The sequence below is a fragment of the Apaloderma vittatum genome, unplaced genomic scaffold (genome assembly GCF_000703405.1).
Source record: "Apaloderma vittatum isolate BGI_N311 unplaced genomic scaffold, ASM70340v1 scaffold8542, whole genome shotgun sequence".
NCBI classification, from domain to species: Eukaryota; Metazoa; Chordata; class Aves; order Trogoniformes; family Trogonidae; genus Apaloderma; species Apaloderma vittatum.
This window is the reverse complement of record NW_009704193.1, coordinates 23042-33492: the sequence shown is the minus strand read 5'-3', so window position 1 is coordinate 33492 and position 10451 is coordinate 23042. Positions and strand designations below refer to the sequence as shown.

The following is a 10451-nucleotide window of genomic DNA, read 5'->3' as shown; positions in this document are numbered from 1 at the left end:
TCCTTGAGTGTCAAGCTCAGTCTTGGTGGCATGTTTTAAATATCTTCAGCTTTCATTAAACTCACTTCAAACACAATTAGTTATTGTTTTGGCTCCTGACACTAACCCCATGATCAGACATTTTTCTTGTCATGTAAGAAACCCTCTTCCTCTTTCGGATCAAAAAGCAGGACATGGGTTTGCCTACAACTTGGGGCATGTTAACAAGTGTTCACAATTTTCTTTTTTACCCCCCGGACGTAGACCATCGCTTATCCGTTTTATTGCAAACATCTTTCTAAATAGCAGCAACCCACATAATTATGCCTTGCCTTGAGTTCTTTTTTTCTGACACAAAAAGGAAAACACTGCCAAAAGCTTCATATTTTGCCATATGGAGGGAAAATAATTTCTTCTCAAGAACTGGGGGGCTAGAGAGAAGACATACAGTTAAAAATTTATGCTATCAGGCAAAACACAGCAAGGTATTTCTAAAGGGAATCACAATTCTAAAAGGGAACTCCAAGTCTCCAAAAAGATACAGATTTACTGAATTAAGTTGTTCTTTGAATTATTGTCTTTCCCTCAGTTTGAGGATTTAGATAACATTGAATTCTAATCCTTCTAAATCAAACCCTTCTTTCCTGAATTGTAATTTCAGATTACAAAAAGCACTGGGCTCTCAGTCTACTGAATGGGTGAGTTTCCCATCTTTCCCTCTCCCCTGTGGAATCGCAGCAGATGAGTCAGCTCCCCTCTTCTTCACCTCAGCTCTTACATTCTTTAAACTGGGGTGATTACTTCTCTCTCAAAAGCATGCAGTAAACTCAGATCTAATCCTGGCTTTGAGCTGTCACAAGCTTAAAAAGATACAAAAATGCTAACAGGAACTCCATTTAGTCAACGCAATTTTGAGCAAAGAGAAAAGCATCCATTAATTTTCAAATGGCAAGTACAGTGCTACTGCAAGGAGGCTGCGCATGAAGATTGTACTGAATCGTCTTCTCTTCAACCATGCCTCATCCAAGTAATCTTGTGTGGCTACTAATCTGAGTCACATTTAAAACAAGCAAGAAGTGATAGTTTGCATGCTGTGACTGCAAAATTTTTACTTCTGCAGTAGAAGGCTATAATTATCTCTGATACCAGAGTAACTTTAGACCTTGCTAAAACCTTGCTAGTATTTCCTCCATGAAACAACAGATTGACACATACAGTAGTTAAGCATCATCACAGGGATATAGCAAAAAAAAGCAGATATAATATAAAGAGTAGGAGGAAATTTAAATGGAATTACCTGATTGTGTTAATATAGTCCAAATTAATATTTTAAGAGGTCATTCAAAAATACTTGTTTGCAGAAAAACCAGGGTCAGTCAGGTTTTGCTCTGTTCGACTCAAAGATTTCTCAGTACTTGTAAATCCTCCATATAACCAGACATGAAGATTAGAGACACAGCTTTAATTATGCTTCTGTAAGTATGATAGAGTACTGTCAGTTTAGAAGGAGTTACAGAAACACCCTAAGTATACATTTATGTTGGAATAAGAAATTAAATGCAATAAAACCTTTATTTGATTTTTTTTTTGTGGTTTACAAATGATGTTTTCAGTACATAAGCAAGCTTTGGAGCTGAAGCAGTAATCCAAAAGCCATGCCTTGCACAGATCAGATTATTCTTCCTTGCCAAACAGTTCATCCAGAAGAGTTAAGTATTTGATTCCTTTCACCGGAAGGGGTAGTGGTTGTCCACTCCAGTCACCTTCATTCTGAAATTAATAACCCAGAGAATATCTTAGAATATAATAACCAAAACAAGATTAATTAAAAGTTGGTCAACATAACATTTAATGAGAGGCTTCGTTTCTTCATACAAACCTGAGAAAAAGCAGACCTTTATACAGCACAGCCTCTTAAAAGATTACTACATGCCCATTTTTATCAATCTTGCAGAATATTTAAAATATTTTGTCATAAGCCCTTTTGCAGGTATTTTCAAATTAAATAATGCTACATTTTCTTCATTAAGATACTTATACTTTAAAGTCTTGCAAGTCCTCTATGTCTCAACATTAAAAATCATATAAAATAATGAAATAGAGAGAGAGAAAGAAGACAGAAGTCAGCATAACTCTGCTGCTGTAATCTATCTGTCAAATACAGGTAATGTAGCCTCAAAATATGGCTATTAACTCACGGTTAAGTCCCAAGCAGAATGACAATTGGATTCTAACATTGAAGAAGATTTAAATCCTTTCCTTTCTCTGATTTTTCCCACTTTGTATTGATCTCTTTATTAAAATATTCTTGTACTGTACCAAAGACAGTCTAGGCATTGCAGCTAACAAAATAATGAACTCAATAAAATTCAGTAAACTATACTGGCACCAGTCTGGGTGCAGCTCATTAAAAGAAGTGCTGTATGTCGACAGTTACAGCAAGACTTTGGAGCTGATGAGGAACTGATTATCCCAGCATGATGAAGACAGATTATACTTTCTATTGACGCTCTTTATTCCTTTCTGATTTGAGCTGTAACCCCTCCTCTCCTAACTCCACATACCATTCTCAACTGGGGCTCTTACACATCAGCCACTCCCAGAAAGCCCAGCCACTGGCCATCCTCCAAGCAGAGATAATGTCTTCTTCATACTCAAACAAAACCTCATCTTTTACGTCGATTGGAACATACGTTTCACCACAAACATCCTCTTCAACCTCCTGCCTGTTTCACAAGCACCTTTTCCTCCACACCTTCAGCTTGTGAAGGCTGCCTTTTGGTTCCACTGTCACTTGCACCCCAACCTTCACCTCGCAAGAGCCATCTCCTTCCCTCGCCTGCCAGAAATCAAGTGATGCTCAATGCTTACATAACCCATCCTGTGAGAGGAAAAAAAAACAGCCAGACACATTCAACTGCAAGTGCATCTGTGCCGCTGGCCCTTTTACCCTTGCTTTTGATACAGAGCTTAGCACCATCTTCAAGCCAAAAAACCTCCAGGCACAGGCTCTGACCTTTTTATTTCTGTGGTACTGAGCCTCACAAGGTCCCTTATCCTGACAATCTCCTGAGAACAGTCACTGTTTAAATATTGAGTTATAACCTAAGCACAGAATTCTTCCGTAAAAACAAAGAATACCTGTTGAACAAAATCTAATGCACACTTTGAACCACAGGACTGCTGTATAAAACATGTGGAAGGACTCTGATTTTATCTATACAAGATGGAAAAATTCTTCTTGACGATAAAGTGAAAGATAAACCATCATGGAAAGCAGACTGAACCAGCAGCACTGGGCCCTCATTAGACATCACTGACAGTTTGCGATGCTACAGAAGAAAGAGCTGGTGAGCCAAGAGAGAGAAGCCAGGTTAATAACACAGTACTCAAGGAATATTGGTTTAAACTATGTCGCCTTTGAACTTGAATTTAAAGGAATGCTGTGTTTCTAAATGGTCTGAACACAGTTAAACACATTCTGTACAAGCACAGAAACACATTGCCTAGGCCAGAAAACAAAACTATGTATTGGCAGAAGGGCTTTGGACTAACTGTTAGGAAGTTCTTAAAAATCAGCATAATTGCTTTATGCACCATCTATTTTAAAATGTTCCATTCAGCACAAGATGGCAAGATCAGATTTATCTCTGCAGTTTGTTGATACCGCCTTTTTATTTACCCTGAGTAGCAGGCTGTAGAGATATACAAAGCTGATCTATCAAACTGCTCTTGCTGTACACCTACCAGTGATGTGGTGCATTATACACAAGGTCCTACAGAGTTATAAAAAATACTTAGCTATTTTCTGTGGTGCCAGTGGAGTTTAAATTATTTCCGGACTATCTCAGCAAGTGAACAGATCATTTAACAAGTGACAACAATATCAGTGGGTGAAGCAGTATTCACTCACATTGTTCCTGGACAAACACACCTGTTTCCCCCTTTCTTCTTTGTTTTCTCTTCTAGAAAAATGTCAGAGAGATATGGCACCTATCAGGCACAAGGGTGTTACAGAGCTCCTCATCCCTCTTTGACTTCCCTGCTTCATTCTAAACCTCCCAGAAAAAAACAATGACTTGAAGAAAATGAGCACAAATACAAATATATGAAAACTGTTGTGGTCTCCACGGGACAAAGAACTCCTGTTAAAGTCAAACCAATTTTATCAATGTACTGTACTGTTCCTTTGTTCAGATATGCTCTTTTTACCTTGAGAGGTACCCTTATGGTCTGGAAAGCAGGGATTCGATTCTCTCTCCAGTTCAGCCCATCCACAAGCTTTTTATATTCCACTTGCTTATGGTCATCTTCAAACCTAAACAGAATATCCATAAGACGACTCAAAGTTAAAGGAAACTATTAACAAAGTGGGATCATGTTATCTACAGCATACAAATACATTTTATAACAATAATTTTTACTCCTTTACTACTGGCAGAAGTACAGAAAAACACCATCAAACTGCCAGGATTTCTATATCATACATCCTATTCCATATTCTCACATCTTATTACTGTCTCTCATAGTAGAATTCAACTTCTTTAAGGCTTATTACATTTCAACTAATTTCATTTACTTTTGAAGCATTGTCCAATCTTTTCCAACATTGAGATCTCACAACTGGTGACAAACATAGAGTTGGAATGATCACTGTATAATTCGTTTGTGTGGAAAAGAAACAGGCAGAATGATATGAGAAAACCTTGTGTGCTATAACACAACTGACTTGCTTTAGATGGCTTCTACAATCATTTCTTGACATAAGCAATCCTTCAAAAATGCTGTTTGCATACACATTGAGATCAATTTACTCAATTAACAATTGACAAACACACAGCACTCTAAGCTATCAAATACTAGCTAAATTTAAAAATCACATGCCTTGTAATTTGGCAGTTATTTTATGGCATTGTACTTCATTTCTATGGAATAAACATATATTTGTGTCAGTTATGAGGGTTCCCTAAATGCATAAAGACATAAATGCTGCCAGCTAAGTTCTACAGGTACACATGGAACATATTACTCCCCTCTCTCAAATTTCTAAAATTATTACTTTGAACTACTAAACTCCAGGGGAGCAGTTTTGTAAGCCATGTCATTCTTCTGTCATTGATTTGGAAGAAGCAGCTTCAGAAAAAGTGTCCTCAGTTCAGCAAATCACTCAAGTGATTAAAGCACTTGGGAATCATCGTTATTTCAGTGGGAGCAGTCAAATACTTGAAAGATGTTCACAAGTTGAAGCTACCATACAAATTGTTCTTCAAAGGAACACCTTGACTGCTCTGCTACACCTAATCTACTAGCAGCTTCTGTGAATTACATTTGTCTCATCTGACACTACTGACATACAAAAGGCACCTGGGTTAGGCCTACAAGGAAATTTCCACCCTGGAAACGTCTGTGCTTTGCTGGGGTCCATGGAGAGACACACACAACTGGCAAGACTCAATACCTGTTCTTTTGGAGGGAACATGAGGTTAACCAATTCCACCCTGTAATCTGGTGACAAATACTACTGCACAGAAGCAAGATAATCTCTAGGAAATGAGTCTTTTCAGAAAATCATTCTGTCTTCTTCTTAAAGAAATAGCACTGCAGGAAACATGGGCCTCAAAACCCTTCAACCACTGCAGAGGGTTCTGGCAAAAATAAGCATGAAGGTACTTTAATGGAGAATTTATAGCACAAACTGGGAAAACAATACTGGTGACAAGAAGAAATAAATCTAGTGACAAAAATAAACTGCAATAAACTGCAACTCATCCTCTCCTCCTCCCCCCACACCTTCCATTTAATAGTCAGCAGGAGAGATAATAATAAAATACACTGAGAGCCATAGACAGAGATGCTAGTGATAAACTAGAATGTTAAGTACAGTGAGTTATGCTGAAGATGAAAGCAAAGCCAGAAAAGAATGCTACTGTTACTAGTATTAGAGAGGGGCCTGAAACACTGTCATGAGAAAACCTCCTATGACAGCTTGCTGCTTTGTAACAGCTCACACACAAGTTAACATTTTCATAAAGCCTTACTTTTTGGGGAATATATTCAATATGCAAGAAAATTATCATTCACACTACTGGGGTTTTTTTGTTTGTTTCAGGTTTTTTTGCAGGTGGCAAGTGGGAGAAGAAAGGACTTTTACATTAGAAGTAACAAGATAAGAAAAAGCTTATACCTCCTGGAAAAAATCTATGGCACACAGATTTTGAATTTCAGAACTATCACGACAATTATTTTTTTCTTTTACTATATATGTATTTTTCTTCTGCGAAAAGTCAAAAAATTTAATCTTACGCCAAGACGCAGAACTTGTAAGTAGAGTTTTTAAACAAAGAACATGTGAAGGCGTGTAACTACCTACAGTTTATATTGAGGCAATGAAGTCAAGGAAAGCATTGCTTTGGCTTTCAGGAAACATGAAAAGCCCTTTGATGTGACAGCACTAGCAAACTGACACAACAACATGGGCACAAAGTTAACTAGAACCAAAGATTTGAACATGGGCAGAGGAAATAGGGCTCCTAAATCCCATATTCAAATAGCCACAGAAAGCAGCTTAAATAGAGTAATTTTGAAAGAAAAAAAAAAAACAGAAATCTACACTTTTAGATCTCTTTCCTGCTGTGACCTATTGTATCAATCTCCTGAAAGCACACACTTGCAATTCCGGACAGACTATCCAGATGGACTCAGGAGATGTTATCACTTGGTTCATTATTAGGACAGAGATGTCATACAGTTCACTGGCTGGAGTTAATATGACTGAAACTGAAAGTGCTCTTCAGGAAAGGAAATTAGATTTCTCTTATCAAGAAGATGCAACAAAGATCTCTTGAAACTAAGCTTCTCTTCAGTGTTGCCCTGTGCCTTCACCAATACATGTGATTTTTGCCTATGAAAGTCACTCTCCTATCCCTTTTATAGTTTGCAGAGTTATTTTTTTTCTTTGACATTACAGAAATAATTGCACATTTCTGCTTCTAAAAATATTCTCATCATGAAATACTCCAGATATGTGAAAAGTCGGGTTAAATCACATTATGACCATTCCTGAGGATGCTTTGGTGAGTAAAGGCTACTTACAAATATGTCTTTTTTTCCAATCAGGTAATCTGTAACACGAACATTTATGTGTAAAGCTAATGTACATGTAGAGGGTTTTTTTAATTCCTTGCTTCTGAATAACATATATTAAGAAGTTAACTTGATAATAATAGAGGAGAAGCATCACAATGCTTTAACCTTATAGAAAATGTTGGTATTCTTCAGCCTGTATGACACTCTTCGAGAACACGGGCATACACCTAAACTGTCATAAACTGCTTATATGAGAAGACTTAAAACAGTAAGCAGGGTGAAGTTAATGCAGTTGATCAGTATGAATTAAGAAATGGCTACCATCTTGTATATACACTTACTCACATCTTGAACAACTATGAATTGAACCATCAGTTCCTCAGCATCCTGAATAACAGAAGTAATTTCTTTTAAGAGATCCAAATATTAATGCTAAAGAGTTTTCTCGTCACAAATGGCATAACTAGTCTCAGGCATGAAAGGTAATAAGCAAAGGGCAGAGTGCAGGAGAACAATCTCGTGACCATTTCCAATCTTGCTCCTGTCACCTGGACACTTGCTGTAGCCGGAGAAGAGGGTTTGCTTCCTGAAAAAAACAGGTCTGCTCCCAAAAAACATTACAGGTAGGCAATCACACAAAAAATTTTTACCCAGACACAAAGCATGGAAAAGCCGTGTAGGCAGGAGTGGCCTGGCCTGGCCTGGCCGTGACTTGAGAAGTGGGATGAGGGTGCCGGAGGCCCACTCCTGGCAGGTGCTGCTACCTGAGACACGAGGGAAGACCTTTCTCAAAACAACAAACCTCCCTCTGAAGAGTCCAACAGCCTCACCCTGGTACTGTGGAGAGGTGAAGAACTACACAGCCGCTTTTAACAGAAATTAAAAGACATATTTTTAAAAATAGGGACATATGCTCAACAATTAAGCTAATGTGGAATGATTGATGCAAACTTGTCATCCTTTCTTTCCTCCATTTTTTCTTTTCTTATCTGTCATTTGTTTGCACAGAATTGCATCTTTTTAAGTCCTTGTTAGCACACACTTAGCATTGCATTAAATAAAAAAAAAAAAACAGAAAAAAAAACCCTAAATTCATTATTTAAGCACTTTAGCAACATTTATTTATTAAACAAGGTATAATTGTTCATTATTCCTGCATAAATTGAAAAAACGTTTGTAATGGCTACTGTAGCTTTTCTGGCACTGTCTGCACTGTCTGCACTGCTTAATAGATTGTGATTAAAAGTCTGTATTGCCCTGTGATCAAAAACTATGTGAAAAAATGCTGATGAAGAAAGGAAATACTTTTTAGCAAGCCAGATCAGGCAAACTGGAAAAATAGACACAATGTCAGGTACCTGCATTCTACTATTTCACCATCCCAGAATTAAAAATAGGAATTTATTTTCAACAGGCAATATGAAAGGATCTTATGAAGCCTCAGTCTTGTTGCTAATTCTCCCTGCTCTTCTGTGGAAACTGAATGGTCTTTGGGTACAGTAAACAAAGTCTTGGGTCATCTGGAGGTGACCACAAAATTACACAGTAACTTCTAGTCCCATCTCGTGCTTTTAATAAGTGACAGATCATTGCTGTATAATTTTTAAATGTAAATAATAAATACTTTAAGAGTATTACCTTTCAAAATAGAAAAATAGAACCATTAAGTCCTACAGAAAGTCTTTGACACCTAATCTCAGATAATGAAGCTGAATAAACATACAGCTTCAGTCTTCAGCTATTATCTGATCACATTTTCTAGCATCATTTTATAGCTGAATAGGGTCCAGCTAGTGCATTAGCTACATATACTGATTTTGTGGGAATCAATCCAACAACTTCTATTGTACCATCTTCTTCCTTCATAAATACAGATACACACAGTAGGAATACTATCACCACTTCAGCAACACTTCAGGAACATCAATAGACACAGAACTACATGTTTTCTGATTTAATAAAATATAACAAACAAAAAACCCCAACCCCCAAAAAAACAGGGAAAAAATACTGTTGACAAACTTTGCCCACACTGAATTGCATCCTCCCTAGGAGTAAGACTGTTCTTCATTAACAATAAACCTGCCTGTTTCATGCTTCTTTAGCCTCGAAGAAAACTACAGGAAGCTAAAGGAAAAGTCTAAATCTCATTCAGCCAACTCTACTCAATTTCCAGACTTCAGAACAATCAATCCCTGACTCTGCATCCTCACCAAATAATAAATTTACCACGCAGTGCCAGCTGCGCACATTATTAAGAATGTGACAGACAGTCTTTCTTCTTACCTGTGGTGCAGCAACTCACTGCAGAAGCTGCCAGCTTTCAGAGCAGCTAACGCAGTCGCATAGAACTGACATTGCACGTAGCACCCTACCATATGAGGTACTTCTCACACTACGATTTCTAAGGCTCAGCTTCACACCATTTACCCTTCTCATACAGAAATCTGCAATATAGGCTGGCCACAGCCCCTTTAGAAATAAAGGAAAATGGATGCTAATTTAGAAATCCAGCTCTTGCACAGGCCGAGGAGATAACTCTCTCCTTCTCCATCGCCTACAGAAAGAACTTACAGCGGCTGAATCCTAATTAATTCAGCCGTCATGGGTACCCAGCTAAAGCTGGGTGAAATCAGTCCTTAGTCTCCTCCTTGCCCTCTAAACTTATCTCTAATTTTTATTATGATGTATGGGGTGTTTTCTTTTTAAGCGCCTACCCTGAGGCTCTTCCAGAGAGAAGAGGGTCACCTCACAAAAGCTTTCCCTTGTATAAATTCACAAACAATCAACATATTTCTGGAGCCTATGACGCATCAGGCTTGTCTGTTCTTCATCAGCATTGAGGTAGTACATAACGGAAAACCTCGAGGCCCTTATCTGTGCATCTATTCATTTTCAGCCTTTATGAAGCGGAAACTATGAGAATCCCTTGTCTAATACAGGACATCAATTGTCCTCCAACACTTTTTGTGCTGGGCACCTTTGTGGGAGTTCTAAAAAATGAGTTTTAGATTAATGCTAAAATTCAGACGTGCTTGTGATGACTAATGCTTGTAACCCAACCATCAGAAGTGATGAACAGCAAACAAATTGCCAAAATCAGTTATCTGGCTACTGTAGGGACCTATTCAGGTCTGGAAACAGGGGCTTAGTGAAAAATAGCTCCTTAGGCTTCTTAAACCACTCCTGTTGATAATGATTTAAGTAGGAAGTCTTGCCTGCAGTACAAAGATGCTTTATTAAAATGGATTCCGCATTTCTGCCTCACAAGAGTCTTTTCATTATTTGATAAACCCAGATGCTTAGTTTGCAATTCCTCCTGCAATCAAAAAGCAGATCTACCTGAAAACATCTAAACATGGCAGAAGACAAGACTCGCTCCTGCT

The 10451-nt window shown here is 37.9% G+C and overlaps 1 protein-coding gene across 1 annotated transcript in view; it reads right to left on the bottom strand.

Annotated features, from left to right (window-relative positions):
* Window positions 1–1653: 1653 nt before the first annotated feature.
* LOC104267222 (EF-hand domain-containing family member C2-like) overlaps window positions 1654–10451 on the bottom strand; it is a gene marked incomplete at its 5' end in the record, with an annotated part of 28599 nt that continues 19801 nt past the window's right edge. Inside the window, 2 exons of the mRNA XM_009864947.1 lie at window positions 1654–1749; window positions 4192–4297. Of these exons, the coding sequence (XP_009863249.1) occupies window positions 1654–1749; window positions 4192–4297 (202 nt within the window). The remainder of the gene's footprint in view (window positions 1750–4191; window positions 4298–10451) is intronic.